Source organism: Pelophylax lessonae (assembly GCF_965119305.1).
Source record: "Pelophylax lessonae genome assembly, chromosome: 4".
NCBI lineage: Eukaryota > Metazoa > Chordata > Amphibia > Anura > Ranidae > Pelophylax > Pelophylax lessonae.
Window position 1 is genome coordinate 318,667,497 of NC_138771.1, and position 21,264 is coordinate 318,688,760.

The window sequence follows — 21,264 nt, forward strand, 5'->3', positions numbered from 1 at the left end:
GGCAAGAGGCAGCTTCATGGGGTCCGGGTGGACAGCCGGTGCCGGGTGCAGATGGCGGCGATTCTGTGGGGGAATGCCACCGGCATCCAGTACAGCTGGGGGGGATGGTTGCCTGCCTGAGTAGGGGCGAATCCTCAGGCAGACGCCAACTGGCTCCACTTGCTGCCCCTAGTCTGCAAGACCCAAAGCCTGCAGGGCTGGATGGAAAGCTGGCCAGGGAGTCCCCTGCAATTGAGAAAAAAAAAAACGCAAATACCATTCCCGCTGATGGGTGAAGGACCTTCTACGGCCCTGTTCAGCTCTCCCAGAGTAACTGCCGGTCTCCTGGAATCTCGCCCATGCTTGAAACTGGTGGGAGACACAGCAAACCTGACCATGGCAAGTATTGATGTGCCATCCTGGAGGAGTTGGGACTGCCTGTGCAGCCTCTATAGGGTCCAGGTATCACCTCATGCTAATCAGTAGTGACAGACCCTAGCCAAAACTAGTAAAAAAAAAAGTCAGAAAAGATGACTAGGGGGGAAAAAAAAAAAAAAAAAAAAGTCAGTGCCTTCATCTGTAAAACCATTCCTGTTTTGGAGGTCATCTCATTGTTGCTTATCTAGTGTACCTGTTAATCTCATTACTACCACCACAGCAGCCGAAACTGATTAACAACCCCCCTCTGCTACTTAACTGACCAGATCAATATTCCAGGAGTTTAACTGACTTGATGCTATACTCTAAGCAGTGGTTCTCAACTCCTGTCCTCAGGACCCACTAACAGGCCAGGTTTGCAAGATGACTGAAATACGTCACAGGTGATATAATTTGCTGCTCAGTGATTGCAGTATTCTAGTCAGCCTCCAAGGTAATACTTAAAAATCTGGCCTGTTACTGGGTCCTGACAGAAGAAGTTGAGAACCACTGCTCTAAAGGAACCCTTAATAAATTTCCATCGAGCAGCGTATGAGAGGCAGCACATCTAAAAAAAAAAAATGGATTTTTGACATACTGTAAAATCCTTTTCATTGACGGACAAATATCAGTAGATTTATACTGCCCCCTACACGAGTAGGACACTAGGCAGAAAAAAAGTTCTGGCTATGCCTATGGGCAGTCCCGGGGGGGGGAGGTATACCCTCTTCCTGCATAGGATGTCAGTTTTTGTATCAAAGCAGTGTCCGAGAAAGAATACCAACCCAACAAAAAAAGAGGGGCGGGTACTGGGTCCGTCATGAACTTGAGAAAAGGATTTTACGGCCAGTCAAAAATCCAGTTCTCCATCGTTCATTGACGGACACAGTCTCTGATGCATATCAGTAGGGATGTCCCAAAGCAGTGCCATAAAATGAGGGGTGGGAAAAGCAGAAAAATAAAAGTCCAAGGCTAAACAGCCAACCAGGCAACATAGGACTCATCAGAACAGGATGAGGCACACCTGAAACAGTAAACACTTTCTAAAGGAAGGTAAAAAAGACCCCAACAGCAGCCTGCAAAACGTTACAGCCAAAAGAGGCATCTGCAGATGCCAGCACATTTACCTTATAAAATTTGGTAAAGGTGTGAACAGACAACCAGGTAGCCGCCTTGCAAAACTGAAGCACAGATGCCTGATGGCAAAAAGCCCAGGAAGCACCAAGCACCCGAGTAGAATGCACCTTAACAGGGAAAAGTGAAACCGGAAAACTTAGTTAAATAAGCCTGCACAACTGGCAGTCTGATCCATCTGGAAATAGTCGCAGCAGAAGCAGGCAGCCCTTTCTTTGGACCATATGCGAGTACAAAGAGAATCTGACTTTCGAAAAGACTCAGTAGTTGCCAAGTACACCCCGAGTGCCCGAACCACATCCAAAGTATGTAGTGCAATATACTTCGGGTGTTTGCCCTCTGTCCTGAGCCTAAACACTATGTCCTCATTTAAGTGAAAAATGGAAACCACCTTCGGAAGGACGGACCTGGACAAAGTACTACTATCCCTGTGAACTACCAGGTAGGGAGGACAGGACAACACCGCCAGTTCGGACACCCTGCGCGCAGAAGTGATAGCCACCTTCTGGGATAATGCAAGCAGGGGAATCTCCCGAATACTTTCAAAAAAGGTTTCTGAAGAACCGACAGCACCAAATTAAGGTTCCAAGGTGGCAACAGAGGTCACACCGGAGGTACCAGGTGTCGCACCCCCTGGATGAAGTTACGCACCAGGGAATGGGTGGCTAATGGCCTTTGGAAGAAAATTGCCAAGGCTGACACCTGACCCTTGATCGTACAAGGCCAACTTTTTTTTGATCAACTCCCCATTGAAGGAAAGCCAAGATCCAAGCCACCAAGAGCAAGGGGGAGCCCCAAGAGACTCACACCATGCAATATACAACTTCAGGTACGATGATAAATCTTCCTAAAAGTCGCTTTCCTTGCTTTAAGCAGAGAGGGAATCACTGAAACAGGCAATCCCCTGTCCTTCAGCACCTGGCTTTTAACCACCAAGCAGTCAAAGTCAGCAACCATAAAGCAGGATGGAAGATTGGCCCCTTGAGACAGTAAATTCTCCCTGTGAGAAAGTCTCCAAGGAGCGTTTGCGACTAGCCTGACAAGGTCTGTGTACCAAGCTCGGCGAGACCAGTCTGGAACCACAAAAAATATCGATTTTCGATCCTGCGAAGTCTTGGCAGCAACTTGAGAGGAGGAAAAGCATACATCAGCTAAAGCTGACTCTATGGGGCCACCAGCGCGTTTGCCAGAGGGTCCTCGGAGCGGGCCACATACCTTTACTTTTCTGTTGACCAGAGACGCCAGAACTACATCTGGAGTGCCCTAACGAAGGTACAACTGCTGGCACACCTCCGGATGGAGGGACCATTCCCCTGCATCCAAGGCTTGTCGACTGAGGTAATCCACCTGCCAGTTTTCCACTCCTGGAATGTGAATGTCTTCATGTCAGAGTATATTTTTGCCATTTTAATAAAAAAAGTTTTTAAGGTGTTCAAGGGTAATTCACTAGGTGTTTGTGCCTCCTTTTCTCTTTCACATGCACTTCTGTTGGGAGTCCCCTGCCTGAGGAGAGCGTCACGCCTAGTAGTCCCATCGGAGTGAGCGCTTGGGTGATTCAGTTGTTTAGAAGAGGGGGTGACAGGACAGAGGGAAACCCGGGAATGTGAGGGTCTGATTGTCCCAGGGAGAGGCCCGCATCCACCCCAAAATCCCCCAGGGGAAGAGGGGGGGGGACATTTACTCACCATACCGGAACAGGCGGACGCCATCTCCTGACAGAACCCCCCCCCCCCCCCCAAGCGGGGGAGGGCTGTCGGCCAAATAGGAACGCTGCGACTTGGGCCTAGACCCAGCCGTATGCGACTTGGCGAGGCGTTAACGCCCAGGGCCAATCCCCGCCTAGGTCCTTCCTAACTAGGCAGATTAAACACGACATCCTATGCAGGAAGAGAGGGTATAGCCCCTGGGACTGCCCATAAGCATAGCCAGAACTTTTCTGCCTAGTGTCCTACTCCTGTAGGGGGGGCAGTATAACCCTACTGATATGCATCAGAGACTGAGTTTGTCAATGAACAAAAAAGAAAAAACCAGGGATTTTTGACTTACCGTAAAATTTTTCTCTGAAGTTCATTGACAGACGCAGCTCCATATTCTTGGCCCATTGGGTTATGCTGACCCCTACAGAAGGACACTAGGCAGGCAAAAGCTTTACCACGCCTATGGCGCAGTCCCTGCAGGCATACACCCACACACTCTGCTATATGGGTACCTCAGTTTTGTTGCAAGCAGTGTTTAGAAGAAAACAACCCAATTCCCCTCAAACACTGCTTGCAACAAAACGGAGGGCTATATCAGAGTGGGTGTATGCCTGCAGGGACAGCCCCATAGGCATGGTAAAGCTTTTTCCTGCCTAGTGTCCTACTCCTGTAGGGGGCAGCACAAGCCAATGGTCAAGAAGAATATGGAGCTGCGTCTGTCAATGAACGATAGAGAAATGGCTGTGCCCTCTTTCTATATTTGCCCAAGTACTAAATAATCCGTTGAATTTGCTCCAATGTAATTGATACATTCTGTCTACATCAACTACTTGTGCTACTGGATTTTCCTGGCTGATATTTAGTGGTTTTCAAAAGGCTTAACAAATGATATGCAAGAAATGTTATGTAAAGCTAGGTGCCTTTCAAACCACCTGCTTCTTAAATATACATCTATAATTGTGCAAAGCATATAGTCTACTAAATATTGCTATGCTACTGCTGCCCTGTCTCAGTTTGGGATGCGATAAGGTTTCATATCTGCAGCCTAGTGGAATTTCAATCATTTGAAATGACACGTTTGTTAAAGGGCATAATAGGTTTGTTTTTGTGCAAAAATTACCTCTGTTGCCTTGTTTTTAAGACAATGACATAAGGAAAAAGAAGATCTGCTATCCTGTTTGAGTTTGTTACTGGTAGGTCATCCACTTCCACGCCGATAGTGAGCATGCGCTGTAACAGGAACACCACCCTGAGGGGGGGAAAAAAAAAAAAAAAAAAAAAAAAGCCAAGCAATGTATTTTAGTAAATTTCTGACAAGGATACAGCATGCACATCAGGTACCCCCCCCCCCCCCCAAGGTGGAGGAATGTCTGTTTTATTCTACTGGCTAATACTACAGCCACAACACATTGGTTCTGCACCCACTATCTGCATCTGATGAGGTATTACACTCTTCAAAGCCCTGACCCAATGAAACACAGCTTCCAGGCCTGCTGAAACCTAAGCTCTGCCCAAACACCCCCCCCCCCCCAACCTTTTTCACTGAAAAACAACATTTTCCACCCTCCTGATCCCAGATGTTAGGCATTTCTTCCTCCAACTGAACATAGATGTTGAGATTTTTTTCTCCCTCTGAAAAGCAGAATATTTAGGCCTGTCTAAAAATTGTGCTACAGCGGTTAGGGAATTGTGTGTAGCAGGTTTTACAGGCATTGGGCCTGATGTGGGTCTGCCATGCTAACCGGTGACACCTTCAGCCAATTTAAGCTGAATATCCAAGTGTGAGATTGGAGGCAATGACCATTCCAGCATATTTGGTTTGTTTGTTTATTTGATATTGGGGATGGGAGAAGGGAATGAGTGGGATACTCCTCTGGCTCAAATAGGTACAAATGGGACACTGGAAAATGCCTTTCAGCGCTGTTTTGACGCCAGCTGGATGCCGACCAATGCTTGTTGGCGCTTGAAAAAAAACACTGACTTGCTGAACTGCACTTGACTTCTGACACTTTGCTCAGCTCAAAAGTCCTGGACTGTACTTTAGGCTTGACTGACACTCTGGGTAGCTCAAAATTCTTGCATACAGCTCCCTCCAGTCCTTCCTGACTGAGGCAGCTCCTGTAACTGCTTGTGCTGCTGCAACTCAACACTGCATGCTGAACACTAACAATTCAGGGCCCGACCGTTGGCGCCCCCTTTGCACTTCAGGGTCCTCTCACTAGGCACCCTCTCTGCTTCTCTTCAGGGTCAACACTGGCACCCCCTTTACTGTTAAGCCTGCACCGGCTAGCTCCAGGATGCCCACGATCTTCACCGGAGTGGTCCCCCCTTTGCTAGGCAGACCCCCCAGGGGGCAGTTTGCAGTACTCACGAACTGGGAATGCTTTCCTGAAACTGGACCCCTCAACTCTGCTGGTCCTCGGCACACCGGATCCTCTCTGCAAGCTCAGCCCTCTGTCACCTCAGGCAAGCCGCCTGGGACACCCAATCCTGCTGACAGGAGGAGATACAGCCGTACTCTCCCTCCTGGGACTCTGCTTCCTGCCAAAGACGCTGCATCAAGCATTCCCCTCAAACTTATACCCACTCCCAGAATGCTGTGCGGCAGAATCTGCCTTTCTGGGGTAGATACAGGCCTGAGTGCACCATTGGCTGGGTTTCCTCCACTGCCCAAATAAGAATCCTCGTGGAGCACAGTGGGGAGACTCCCCACTCTCAACAGCTACACCTGGGAGACCTGACCGCCCAGCTGAAAATCATGGCCCTACTGTTAAGCAGCCAAGGCCCGCTATACTTTACCTAGCACCTACTTCGTAGGGTGCTACATGTGTAGTGCGAGTATTGGGATCAAGTCCAAACTCATACCCCAGATGAAGTCCAGGTGGACGAAACGTACGTCGGGTCGAGCTTGTTCCACGATATTGCGCCCTTACATGGAAAATTTAAAGTTTTCTACTTTTTAAATAAAGTTGTATTTTTTGATATTACACTATGAAGATAGTTTTGAGCACGTGAGATCGGAAGAGGCACAGATAATCAAGGGTCATAATAAGGCTTAAAGCCTACTGCTTGTATGACTTTGCTATTGGCAATAGAGTCCACAATTCCTGTTAAGTGCTCCGGATTTCCCATTATGGTGACTAATGCACGAGAGATTCCTTTTCATTCTGGAACACGGAACACTTCCTTTGGATATGGATTTCCCTTCTGATTTGGACATGATCTATTCACAATGGTCTCAAAAGTGCAAAGTCACACTGCGGACTTTCACTTTTGTATATTCAACTGAAATTTGGAGTTATATGGAAATATACACCAAATTATACTTTGTTATATTGCACAGTTTTGCACCATGACCGCTAATAGATGGTACATTACATTTTATGATTGAAATGTTTTTATGTGGCACCTTCTATGTCAGATCAATCTGACTAGTTTCAATGTTTTTAGCACGGCACTGTTGTGTTTTTTACAAGTCCAAACCCGCCTGAGCTATTTTGCCAGGAAGCTGTCAAAGCTCATAGCTAATAGGCAGCAGAAGCATTCCCAATCTGCAGTCAGGTATGCATGCCCCTTGTATGATCTAATGAATTAGCGAGAATTATCGCACCTACACAAAAGCACACCACCAAGAACCCCTTTTTCTTTTAATCGATAAATGAACACATCCTACCTTTGCTCACACTCCGAGGGTACATCCAATTCCCTATTGATGGCAATATCACAGGCATTTTCCACAGCACGTATAAGCCAGGCAATTACATTCCTAGAATATAGAAATAATTTTAGCCTTACAAGAAGTTGAACAAAACAAGGGTGTTCTATACAGATAGAAAGGTTGTCTGTAGAAAGGTTGTCTGCTGATAACACCTCACCGCTCTATAGACAGCTATGGGTGGTCTGATGGGGTACACCTGAAAAACTGACAGGTGGACCCAATCGGTCTATCAGTGTGAAAGGGTCAGAGGGTTACCGATTATCCTAATTAAAAAGCAATATACTGTGTGCATTACACAAAAAGCCATAGTTTGATTTAATGGTATTTGAGCCTTTCAGGACAGGAAACACTGCCGTGACAACACCCCTTTAAATGCAGCTGCTTCCACCATGCAGTCAGTTCACAAGAATTCCTCCGACATGCTGGAAAACATAAGCAGAACACCAACCACAAGAGATACAACATTATTCACAATAGTCAAGGGAAGGCAATCGCTGCTGTCCTGAAAAGCTCCTAGAAATACTGTACTGGTAAGTCTAATGTTTTCTCCCCTTGCCTTTTTAGAACAGCACCTTGGAGATAACGTACCTCAGAGCAGAACCACTGCTTGCAAGACCTACCTGCCAAAGGACTGGTCAGAGGCAGATCATAGATTTAAAATACATAGAGAGTATACACCGGGCCTAGAGACTATGGTGTCTGTGTATGCTTGACACACTCCGTCTGGAGACTCATCAGTATATCAGACAGCCTCAACTAGGTCGTGGGGAGCCACCGCAGCCAAATAGCAGTAACAATGTAAAGAAGGATGGGGGCTATAGAACAGCTCCGTGGGAACGGCTGCATTAAGGGATGCTCACACCAACTATGTTAATTTGAAAAAATCTTTATTGAAGAGCAAAAAAGACACAGTGTCTAAAATGCCCCCTATGGGGGAACAGTGTACAAAATATAAAGGTATCAATGGTGAAAATATACAACAAACATGACAATCAACATAAAACAATGACTCACACACACCAAGCCGGCCACACATACGCTCCGGAGGTACTGACCAACAGAATAACATACAGGCTGCATACGTTCCTAAACGGAATCTATGGATGCTGCTCTGTTATGAGTCTGTTGGTCGGCATGCCACAATGGAAAAAATTGCACCACAAAGTGGAAACTTAGTCACTTGAACTGGATTTGTCATTACGGTGTGGTACACACATTGCATATAATATATGCCTAATTGGTCAGCAAGCTACTAATAAACCAAGTCCCTGGATAAGGTTGGAGTTCAGAAGTTCAAAATTCAAAAAGGGATGAAAAAATAGGAAAAACCAGTAATTTTCATTCAAAAACAATATGTGTCATTCTTGAACTCATAGATTGTGATAATATTTTTTGGGACTCTGCTGCTTCAATTGAAGTCCTCAAAGACTGGAATGCAGTTGGAGGAATGTCTGTGTCATTGCTGACGAGCTGGATGTAATTTCAGTGCATTTAAACTGAATAGTAATAAATGACTCCTAGTGGGTGACAAAGGAAGTTCACTTTGATTATAGGGGTAACTGGATCAGGCCAGCATGATCACCTTGCCACAATGAAAGTCTCTCCTTATTAAGAACCAAATACGGGAGCTAGGGGAGAGACGCAGTATTGTATGCTAACTGCGCAGGCTCACACCACTTCAGGGCTGTGTCTGGTATGATAACATAGTAATAGACATATAGTCGACCACAGAGATGTGGGTATCAACTAGTTATTTACCCCAGACCTGCCGGTGTTCACTGCCCTTTCTCTATCCCCCTTTTTGTTCCAAATCAACTGTGGCTCACCGTAAGTTCTCCAGGCTGAAAAGAGCTGCTCAAAGACGGGAGACCGCTGTGACCCCTCCGTGGGTGAAGTGAACATGAAGGCCCAAAGTTTTCGTTCCGCTATCAGGGTTCCACGAGGAGGCAGCATGTACCATACGTCGCGGACTTATTACGCCATTCACAGGAGCTGGAACGCATCAGTGGCACTTCCGGGTGTTGTGCGGCCGGCGTGTGACGTCAACGCGTTTCGCGTGCGTGACGCACGCTTCTTCAGGACGTCATTGGTTAGTACGGAAGATCAATATAAAGGGGGTAGCCTGATTGGTAAGTGCAGACAGGTGACAGCACAACAGACATTCCTCAATACTGCTTCCTATGTAATTAAAAGACCGGATGGTGTAACACCATCTTGTGGTTAAAAACAGGTAATGCTAATTATTTCATATTAACTGGCTAGTATTGTTGTGGCTCGGGGACTTGATTTAGCATAACTGTTTAGGCAGGGTCAACAAAGGTATAGCGATATGGTGGGATTACTTTAAGCCAGTTAAGTCACTTAATGCAAATTTTGCTGCTGTAGTTAGGCTTCATTTACTGAACACCGCGACTATTCCCAAGATTGACTCAAATAGATATGCTAAAAAGTACTTGAAATTAAAAATGTCTTCATATGGGATTTGAAACGAAGTTCAGGTCAAAACCACAGCCTGGCATTTTTAGCATATACAAGGAGATGTTTTAACCATCTCATTTAGGTTAATTTATAGAAGGTAACTATATAGGTGGAGTTCATTCATGAATTTATAGAGGGAAGAAGATAATTAATGATGCTATGATAAGCATCATCAAATACTATTGTAAGGACCTACAGGACTATTTTCATAGATAAAGGGAATTAGTGCCAATAATGGTATGATAAGCAAAATCGACCAGGGCATTAATAACCTAGTAACTCAATAAAAAGAAAAGGGAAGGGCCCGCATAAGGTTAGAAATATAATATATACTTCAACTTGTTTCACGGGCAACAAGAATGATGTCACGTGAAAAAGTCAGTAATCAAGTGGTCATATTCCCCATTTTATCTATGCCATATTGGGGCTCTATTCTCCCATAGTTGGATTTTCCCAAGCTGATCTTTCCACCTATCGAGTTCCTAATTCCCTAAACAAGCCTAGTCCACCTATCCTTCAACAATACCTAGATGTTATGGTTCCAGAAAGATACGAAGACTCATTTCTGTGTTTAGGCCTAGGGGTACCAAAGTCTGGAGTCTAAATATCCAGGCCTTCTCCTCTTTTAACAGGACTTTATCAAAGTCTCCTCTCCTAGAAGATATCTTAAGAGCCCAGAAGCCTATTACTTTCAGACCTGAAGGGTCACTATTATGCTTCTCGGCAAAGTGTGTGCCGATGGGAGTATCTTCCTTCAATAAATTAACCTAAATGAGATGGTTAAAACATCTCCTTGTATATGCTAAAAATGCCAGGCTGTGGTTTTGACCTGAACTTCGTTTCAAATCCCATATGAAGACATTTTTAAATTTCAAGTACTTTTTAGCATATCTATTTGAGTCAATCTTGGGAATAGTCGCGGTGTTATTCAGTAAATGAAGCCTAACTACAGCAGCAAAATTTGCATTAAGTGACTTAACTGGCTTAAAGTAATCCCACCATATCGCTATACCTTTGTTGACCCTGCCTAAACAGTTATGCTAAATCAAGTCCCCGAGCCACAACAATACTAGCCAGTTAATATGAAATAATTAGCATTACCTGTTTTTAACCACAAGATGGTGTTACACCATCCGGTCTTTTAATTACATAGGAAGCAGTATTGAGGAATGTCTGTTGTGCTGTCACCTGTCTGCACTTACCAATCAGGCTACCCCCTTTATATTGATCTTCCGTACTAACCAATGACGTCCTGAAGAAGCGTGCGTCACGCACGCGAAACGCGTTGACGTCACACGCCGGCCGCACAACACCCGGAAGTGCCACTGATGCGTTCCAGCTCCTGTGAATGGCGTAATAAGTCCGCGACGTATGGTACATGCTGCCTCCTCGTGGAACCCTGATAGCGGAACGAAAACTTTGGGCCTTCATGTTCACTTCACCCACGGAGGGGTCACAGCGGTCTCCCGTCTTTGAGCAGCTCTTTTCAGCCTGGAGAACTTACGGTGAGCCACAGTTGATTTGGAACAAAAAGGGGGATAGAGAAAGGGCAGTGAACACCGGCAGGTCTGGGCTAAATAACTAGTTGATACCCACATCTCTGTGGTCGACTATATGTCTATTACTATGTTATCATACCAGACACAGCCCTGAAGTGGTGTGAGCCTGCGCAGTTAGCATACAATACTGCGTCTCTCCCCTAGCTCCCGTATTTGGTTCTTAATAAGGAGAGACTTTCATTGTGGCAAGGTGATCATGCTGGCCTGATCCCGTTACCCCTATAATCAAAGTGAACTTCCTTTGTCACCCACTAGGAGTCATTTATTACTATTCAGTTTAAATGCACTGAAATTACATCCAGCTCGTCAGCAATGACACACAGACATTCCTCCAACTGCATTCCAGTCTTTGAGGACTTCAATTGAAGCAGCAGAGTCCCAAAAAATATTATCACAATCTATATGAGTTCAAGAATGACACATATTGTTTTTGAATGAAAATTACTGGTTTTTCCTATTTTTTCATCCCTTTTTGAATTTTGAACTTCTGAACTCCAACCTTATCCAGGGACTTGGTTTATTAGTAGCTTGCTGACCAATTAGGCATATATTATATGCAATGTGTGTACCACACCGTAATGACAAATCCAGTTCAAGTGACTAAGTTTCCACTTTGTGGTGCAATTTTTTCCATTGTGGCATGCCGACCAACAGACTCATAACAGAGCAGCATCCATAGATTCCGTTTAGGAACGTATGCAGCCTGTATGTTATTCTGTTGGTCAGTACCTCCGGAGCGTATGTGTGGCCGGCTTGGTGTGTGTGAGTCATTGTTTTATGTTGATTGTCATGTTTGTTGTATATTTTCACCATTGATACCTTTATATTTTGTACACTGTTCCCCCATAGGGGGCATTTTAGACACTGTCTTTTTTGCTCTTCAATAAAGATTTTTTCAAATTAACATAGTTGGTGTGAGCATCCCTTAATGCAGCCGTTCCCACGGAGCTGTTCTATAGCCCCCATCCTTCTTTACATTGTTAGATCATAGATTTAACCTGTAATGCCTTATGAACATGGAGAAACTGGACCAAGTGGCCACTTTACAGATTTGTTAGGGTGATACCCCAGCCTTCTGCTCAAGATGCTGCCACTGCTCAAGTGGAATGGGGCATTACTTCCTCCGGAGGTTCTTTGTCCATTGCCATCAAGGCCTCCCTGAGAGCTTGCTTCAACCATCTTCCCAAGGTGCTTCTGGATGCCCTCTCCTTTGCGTGCTCCCGCTGCAAGGATGAACAAGGAGGTGGACTTCCTTAGTTACATGCAGATACCTTAAAAGGCATCTTCTGACATCTAAAGTTTGAAAGGTCTCCCAGGCTGGGCAAAAGGTTGGTAGTATCTCCAGAGTGCAATGGAGCAAAGACACTTGGGAGAAAACCTGGATCTGTTCTTAGGATTATTCTATCCAGAAAACAAAAAAAAAAAAAAAAAAAAAAAAAGTTTGGAATTTGAAAGGGCCTGGATTTCACTAATCCTGCAGACAGAGGTCCCTGCCACCAAAAACAAATAGGTCTGTTGCTCAAGTTAAACTGTAGAGGCATTTTCCAGAGGCTTGAATGGCATCTTCGTGAGCCCCCTGTAGGGCTACTGACATCCCATTTCGGGAAGAACTTACAAGGCACTGGCCTAAATTCTAGCCAAGTTCTAGTTCAGGTTTGCTCTAGAAATAGACAGCACTGCCACCTGCACCTTGAGGGTGCTTGCTCCTAGACCCTTTCTCCGTTCCCTCAAGAAAATCCAAAACTGAAATTGTACTTAAAGTTTGTGGTAGAACACCAGGAACATTGTAGCATTTCGATACCTCAAGATATTGCCCTTGTCACCTTCTACTTGTTAATAGGGTACTGATAAGTTTTTCTGATAACCCTGTCTTAGCAGGTCTTCCTCAATCCAAGCTGTCAGATTGAGGTATGTTGGGTTTGGGTGATAGAGGTCCCTGCATCAGAAGATCCTTCCTGATCAGCAATCTCCAGGGGGGCTTCACTGTTAATTCAGAAGTGTTGAGAACCAGAAAAGTTTTGGCCAAAACGGAGCAATTAGAATCAGGTCCCTAGATTCTTGCTGGATTTGGATTTTCAGAATCACAAACCAATCCATTTGAGGTAGACCCCAGGCCTCGGATAATGAAAAGGCTCTTGATTTAGGGTCCATTACCTTCTTTCTGCTCAAAAATTCATCCACTACATTTTGCATGCCTTTTAAGTGAACTGCTGACAGAACCAAATTGATTTCCACCCAGGTCAGGATTTGATGAGCTAGTTAAAAGTGCTTTGCTTCTTGTGCTACCCTGTTTTGACAGGTATAGGACTGCGGTCACATTGACAGGATATGCATGTGCTGGACTTTTAAGGACTGCTAGAAGAACAAAATGACTGAGTATTGCCTTTAGCTCTCCTCAGTTGGAGGACTTCCGGGCTTCCATCTTGGACCATAAGCATTGCTTGCTCTCCAAGATGGCCTCCCCATCACCACACACTCATCTGTTTTCAGGAGCTTAGTTGTGGTACAGGACAATGGGAGACCCCTTGATAGATTTCTTCGGTCTTTCCACCGCCACAAAGCTTTCCCTTGTGGCAATCTTTATCTTCTCCAGTGGATTCTGATGGGACCACCTCAGAGTATGTTTGACTGGAGAGGGCGGGCGTGTAGTCTGGCCTACTGCACTGCCGGAATTAGGGCCGTGAATAACCCTAGCACTGACACTTTCAGATTTGACTGGACTTGCTTCACAGCTTTTCTGTTCAATTGAATCTTATCGAAGCCCATGATTCTCACTCGCTGGACCCCGATTCGATTTTTGTCGATTCAGGAGCCAGCCTAGTTCATTCAGATGACTGCAGATTGACCAATAACTGATCCCTGGACTCCGCAAATAGGTCATCCAGGTAGGGAACGATAGGGACCCCCCTTAGTCTCAGGGGTTCCAACACCTCCGCCATGACTTTGGTAAACACTCTGGGTGAAAGAGGCCAAACGGCAGATCCTGGACTGGTAGGTGCCATATCTTCCTTCCTAGGTTGACTGCCAGCTGCAGGAATTTGTGGAGCGTTCGCAATTGGGACGTGTAGATATGCGTCCCTCAGGTTTGACGCCATAAAGCAACCTGGCGTAAGCAGTCTCCTCACTGAAAAGATTGTACATCCGGAACCTCTTGTATCTGATGGATCAATTTCAAATTTTTATGTTTAGGATCAGCCAGCACTTCCCTGATGGTTTGTGCACAAAAAAAAAAAAAAAATATGGAATAGAAACCCTTATCCCTAGGGACCTGAATGATAACCTGTTGAATCAGTTCCTCTGGGAGGGATGTCAAAGCCAGGTCTTTTTCTTGAGCCTTTGGAGATTGGTTACATACAACGGCTTGGGGATGTCCAGAAAAATTATAGACTGTATCCTCCAATTTTCAGCACGAAAGGGCTTGCAGTCACTTCCTCCAACTGCGGTAGGAAAGCCCACCAGAGGGTGAGCATCCTTGCCTCTTTGCCGTTCTGGAGGCCTGAAGAGCACGCCACCTCTCCTCATCCCCTCCGACTGTTCCAGTGTCTCTTCGGATTGTTTTTACCCCTTTTGGGACTGTGAAAATGGATGAAAATTGTTCCTTAGAGGCGCATTTTCATAGGGGGAAAGGTCTCATTAGCCGTCCTGTCCAGAACAGTTTCCAGTTCTGGACAAAATAGCAAGTCGCCTGCAAAGGGTATTCCACATAGCTTTACTTTTGATGCCAAGTCCCCTGACCATGTCTTGAGCCATAAGGTCTGTCTGGCTGAGTTAAGAGCAGATGACCTTGCAGACATTTTAATGGATTCTGCTGATGTGTCTGCCATATATCTAACACTTTCAACAGCGTAGGGAAGGATTTCAACAAGTCCTTTCTAGAAGTCCCTTAAGCTGCTCCACCCAGCAATCAAGGTTCTTAGTGACTACTGTAGAAGCCAGTGCTGGTTTCAAGTTGGACAGGCTTTCCTCAGAAGGAAGTCAGCCCTCTTGTTTATGGCATCCTTGAGGATACCCATGTCCTCAAACCCCAGGTCTATGAGTCTTGAGACCTGTGACAAAGCAACATACATTTTTGGTTGCCTGTGCAACCTCTGTAGGGGCAAGGTATCCCCTTATACTACCAGTAGTGACTCACTAGTTTTGCATTTGGCTAGGGTCAGTCAGAAAAAAAAGTGGGGAAAAAAATAAAAAATGAATGTCAGTGGCCTCCATCCGTAAAACCATTCCAGTTTTGGAGGTTGACTCATTGTTGCCCATCTAGTGCACATGGTAATTTCATTAACACCAAAGCAGCTGAAACTGATTAACAACCCCCCTCTGCTACTTAAATGGACCAGCTACATATCACAGGAGTTTAATTGACTTAATATACTCTGCTCAAAAAAAATTTAGGAACACTTTTTTTTTTTTTTTTTTTTTTTTTTTTTTAAGTGTGTACGCTGCTTAAAGGGAGCGTGGTTTGAGCATGGCCGTGTGCAGACGGTTCCTAAAGAGCTTCCGGTCCACAGTTTCCCAACAGACATACGGCAGGTTACCTGGCCGTACCCGCTGCTTCCGCCAACTCCCCGGACTCCCTGGCTCCTGGTGTGTCCCCTTAGCGGTGGAGCACTGCACCATGAACAGCTTTCTTCATCCGATCCAGCCGGCGGCCTCCACGCCGGATGCAGCCAAAATGGCGCCAGCACGCGCTGCAGCCCAGTCTCAGCCTCTGCCAGAGGGGATGGTGGAATGGAGGGACCTGCAGGAAGACAGCCATCTGCTGCCCCCCGTTCACACTGAACGACCTGCCCCCCTGCCTGCCACGCTCGCTCTCTGTAGGCTCGGATGGAGAAGAGCGCTCACAAGGGGTGGATCCATCGGGTTCCCCTGTCCTCACACAGGAGACTCAAGCTTCCACCTAGGCCTGCATGCTCCTGCAACAGACTTCACATCCCACCCCCCTGGCCAGCACAGCATGCCGCCTGCTGCTACACAGAGAACAGGCTATATGGGCTTTTTTACAACAATTTCCCACAAGGGCTGATTTTGAATCCCTGGCCAACAGGGTAGAGAGCACTCAGATGGGAGGTGCCAGGCCTCAAGCAGGACATCACGGAACAGGATGCCAAGGTAGCTGCGTTGTCCCAGGACAGTGGGGCCATGTCCCAAGCTGTCTAGGTCCTGCGGTCCTCACACCATGAGCTGACTGCAGTTTTCCAGGTCATCCAGCAGTAATTGCAGGTTGGTCACTTGGTCAGTTGACAGAACATCAGACTGAGGGGGATCCTGGAGTCCTTTGGACAGGGGGCACTCCGCTCAAAGATGTAGAAAGGAAACTAGTGCGCGCTGCACTGAACAATACTAAAATATAATATAAAATGGTGGTTTAGGAGAACTGCTGCATATACCTATTACAAGTACTCTAACACTTGAAAGGCAACAGGATAGGAGACAATGGTAATGCGCTATTCTCCAATAAAAAAAAAAAAAAAAAAAAAAAAAAAAAAAAAGTGCACTCCCAATCAATACCTACCAAGTGCTAAAACAAAAAAATGGCTAAAATCATTTGAAATGTGCAAGTAACAATAAAGTTAAAAATAACCACATATATAAAGCAAAGAATCCAAGTGACATAAAATAATGCAAGCCAGATCTATAAAAAAATGGATTTTTGTAAAATCTTACCGTAAAATCCTTTTCTCTTAGCTCATTGACAGACGTAGTCCTCGGTGATACACCACCTTCGGGTTATGTTGCCTCCACAGGAGCAGGACTAGACAGGAAATTAAAAAGCTCTGGCCACACCCTAGGGGCAGTCCCAGAGGGTATATCCTCTCTCTCTCTGCCTCAGCAAATCAGTTATGTGAAAAAGCAGTCTTTAGAGATTTTAACCCAACTCAAAAAAACAGAGGGGCGGGGACTACGTCTGTCAATGAGCTAAGAGAAAAAGGATTTTACGGTAAGATTTTACAAAAATCAATTTTTCTCTAGCGCTCATTGACAGACGTAGTCCTCGGTGATACACCACCTTCGGGACGTCCCAGAGCAGTATCACAACTGAGGGGTGGGAAAATGAAATCAAATCCCAATCTAGAAGGCCCAACCGGTGCCAACTAGAAGTTTACAATGCTCATCCTTAATGATGAGACTCAACAAAAAAGAGAAAAATTTTCTTTTTTTTTTTTTTTTTTTAAACAGAAAAAAACCCTCGAGGTAGACCACCGGTCTCCTCAAATTGCGGCCTGCAAAACCTTGCGGCCAAATGAGGCATCCGCCGATGCCGTCACATCAATCTTATAGAATTTTGTAAAGGTATGTACCGACGACCAGGTGGCCGCCTTACATACCTGGACCACTGACGCCTGATGGCGAAAGGCCCAGGAAGTACTGAGCGCTCGAGTGGAGTGCGCCCTAACAGGGAACGGAGGACTCTGACCCTTAATAGAATAAGCCTGTACCACCGTTTGTCTGATCCATTTGGCAATGGTCGCGGCAGATGCAGGCAAACCCTTTCTGGGGCCATCCGTGATCACAAAAAGTGAATCCGTCTTACGGAATGATTCCGTAGCTTTCAGGTATACCCTGATTGCCCGAACCACATCTAAGGAATGCAACGCATGTTCCCGATGATGCTTGGGCTGAGGACACAAGGAAGGTAGTACAATATCTTCATTCAGATGAAAATCTGAAACCACCTTAGGAAGAAAAGATGGCTTAGGATGAAGTACTACCTTATCCCTATGAATCACTAGGTATGGGGACTGGCATGATAATGCAGCCAGTTCTGACACCCTGCGAGCAGAAGTAATAGCCACCAAGAAGGCCACCTTCTGGGATAAAGTAAGCAAGGGAATCTCCCTGATGTTTTCAAAGGGAGGTTTCTGTAGAACCGACAAAACCAAATTAAGATCCCAGGGCGGTAAGGGCGCGCGGACTGGAGGAGCCAGGTGCCGCACCCCCTGGATGAAATTCCGCACCAAGGACTTGGTAGCTAAAGGTTTCTGAAAGAAGATTGCTAATGCTGAAACTTGACCCTTGATGGTGCTCAAGGCTAGCTTCTGCTCAACCCCTTGTTGCAAAAAGGCCAATATTCGAGTCACCGAAGAGGTACGTGGAGGAAATCCTAAAGATTCGCACCACGCAATATAAGTCTTCCATGTGTGATAATAGACTTTGCTGGAAGTCGCTTTCCTTGCTTTAATAAGGGTAGGAATGACTGAAGTAGACAAACCTCTGTCCTTCAGTACTTGGGTCTCAATGGCCAGGCCATTAAACCCAGCGACTGTAAAGCATGATGGTAAATTGGTCCTCGAGACCACAGACACTCCCTGAGACGAAGTTCCCACGGAAAGTCTACGACTAACATGTCCAAGTCGGCCAGGCCGGCTTGAGGAGGCCAGCCTAGAATTTCTAGGACCACTGGCGCTGATAGAATCTGAACCAGGCGTCCCTAGAGGTATCTGGCCCCGACCATCCGAGAAAGTCTGGTCGTTTTCTGTTCCCACACATTTATCAGATACCTGATTGTTATCAGGAAAGGTGATCTTTTCTGGTTGAACCTCAGGGACCGAAGTCACCCGACTAGAGGCTACTTGGCCTATCTGGTCAACCAGATCCGATTCCTGTGAGGTATAGGGACTAATCTTAGGAAAAGGTAAAGGAAAAGATCTATTCAGGGAACGGTAACTACCGCTTCCTGTAGTACTTAAATGTTGGAAGGGAAGAATCGCACCGGTAGTAGTGGTTGATGCTCGATCTAATGTCCTGAATACCGGTGAAAACGTCCCCCCACCCTGAAACCGGGTGGGGGCGCACCTTCAGGCTGTGTACTCCTTTGCTTTGGGTTTGGCTGGGTTGGTCCTTTGCTTGTCCGACCAGCCCTTCTTGAACCCTCCTGGAGGAGTCTTGCCTTTCCCGCTAGTACCAGCCGGGCGCCCTTTATGGGCGGTAAAGAAAGGTCCTCGCTTGTTGCGAGGTCCCTTAGCTTTAGCAGCCTGTGGCAAAAAAGTGCTCTTGCCCCCAGTGGCATCCTTAATGATTTCATCTAGGTTGGCCCCCAAATAGACGATTCCCCTGAAAAGGGAGATTAGTCAAGGTCTTTTTGGAACCTAGGTCAGCTGACCAGCATTTTAACCACAGCACACGTCTGAGGATCACCGCTGACTTAGATGCATGCCCTAATAAGGGAGTAGTGTCCAAGGCTGCGTCACAGATAAACTGTAGCCCTTGTATAATCTGTTCCATCAAATCAGATGTCTCCTGGGGAATATCTTTTCCCCCAAGATCTTGGCGTACCATTCTCGCCCATTCCGTAAGTGTCTGGGAAATTAGACCAATAACAATTACTGGTCTAAATGCTGACCCTATCAGAGAGAAGATGGTGCGGGACTCTGCTTCCATCTTTCGATCCACCGGATCCTTAAAGGACGAAGTGTCCTCCACTGGAATAACCGTGGCTTTATTCAGCCTGGAAATAGGTGGATCCACCACTGGTGGTACCGTCCATTTCTTAATGATGGATTCCTCAAACGGATAGCGTCTAGCAATACGCTTGGAAATAGTAAAGGTACGTTTAGAATGCTCCCATTCTCCTTTAATCTGATTACCGAAACATTTAGGTACAGGAAAAACCTTCACCGTTTTGATGGGCTTATTAGTACCAAAAGGAATCTCTGTTTCAGTTGCCTCTGCCGGTAAAGCCTCAAGTTTTAAGGTTTCCTGCACTGCCACAACTAGTGCGTCCACCAATGCTTCTTCCTGAATTATAGCAGGAGAAGAAGCGTCCTCCTCACTGTCTGAGGGGGCTTTACCTGGGATAACAGCCCTTGCAGAGGAACCTGCAACTGCAGTGACCATCTCTGAATCTGAGTCAGAGGTGTCAGATGGTATAGGGGTAGGCGGGGGTCGCTTCCTTGACCCCCGTCCCTGACAGGCCGCCTCCACCCGAGCCACCATAGACTCCAAAATTGCTGTAAATGACTCTACACTCTGTGCACCGGCGGGTCCCGTGGCCCCCTCGAGGGGAAACAGGTGGGGGAATATGTGTGGCAGGGTCCATGATAATTCCAGTCACTTCCTGGATAATCTAATTCAAAAATAAACTTTTTTTTTTTTTTCACAGACCCCCAGCGCCACAAAAGCCCCTTAGTGTTACCTGCTAGGGATCCCTATCGATCGAGAGAGAGAGAGAGACCCCCAGGCTCACCACTTGATGCTCAGAGTTTAACTGCAACAGGTTACAGCGCTGTCTTGGCAAACAGGAAGTCTTTTGGCTGGCTGCCCAGGAAGAAAGGAGGCGGCTCCGCCCCTCTGCACGCCTTCCGGCGCCTCCCCTAGCTCCACGAGGTGTTTGGATCACCTCAAACATGGCCGCCCCCATGCTGGAGACACGAGGCTACGCCAAAATGGCGGCTCGTGCGATCCAGCAAAAAAATGGCGGCGGCCTGTACTGAATAGCGGTGTGCTGCAGGGCACACAACACTCTCTCTGCATGGGGTTTTGGCGTGGTTGGCGGTACCGGCCCTGGCGGACCGCATGGCCATTCGGGAGGCCTGCTAATAGCTGGAGATCTGATTAGGAAGGCAGTCTACATGTCCGTGGCTTCTGACTGGTAGGTACCTTATTCTTATCACAGTAAGATTCCCAGAATGCCACAGATTATAATCTTTTAACATGTATACAATTAGATTGTTAGCTCCCAAACCAAGCCTCCTGGCTTTTTTGCACATAAAATCACACTCAAAGTAGGAGGATCTGTGTCATTATAGGATAGAGAGGGACTCTATCTTACCATACAGAGAGGGGCCCGCGTTCACCACAAGACCCGTCAGGGGAAAAGGGGGAACATACTACTCACCATACCGGAACCAGGCGGGCACCAACTCCTGACAGTACCCCTCTCCACCGGGGCGGGAGGGCTGTCGACCGATATGGACGCCGTGACTCATGGTCTTTGGCGTTTCAGCGAGACGTTTAACTCGCGGGGTCAGTCCTTTAATGGGACTTTGTCGCGGCCGACCCAGCGCGGAGCTATGGCCTGCACGCGCTCGTACCGAAGGTGGTGTATCACCGAGGACTACGTCTGTCAATGAGCGCTAGAGAAATGTAAACGTGCTAATGAATACATATGTGCCTTAAGTGCTAATATTTTGCTAAAGCAATGCGATAAAAAAAAGGGATCATCCGTGATGCACACAAGTAATTTGTAAAAAAAAAAAAAAAAAAGGTCATCTGAAAAGTTGCTCGGCGTGCTGGAAATTAAGTGCTAAAAGTGACAGGATCTAACGAATTTCATGTGCAAATTACA

The 21,264-nt window shown here is 46.3% G+C and overlaps 1 protein-coding gene across 1 annotated transcript in view; it reads right to left on the reverse strand.

Annotated features, from left to right (window-relative positions):
• The window catches only part of SIMC1 (SUMO interacting motifs containing 1), a 141,723-nt gene that overhangs the window by 35,257 nt on the left and 85,202 nt on the right, over nt 1–21,264 (reverse strand). Inside the window, exons 6-7 of the mRNA XM_082256618.1 lie at nt 6,901–6,993; nt 4,348–4,476 (exon numbers count right to left, since the gene is read on the reverse strand). Coding sequence (XP_082112744.1) covers nt 4,348–4,476; nt 6,901–6,993 — 222 coding nt within the window. The remainder of the gene's footprint in view (nt 1–4,347; nt 4,477–6,900; nt 6,994–21,264) is intronic.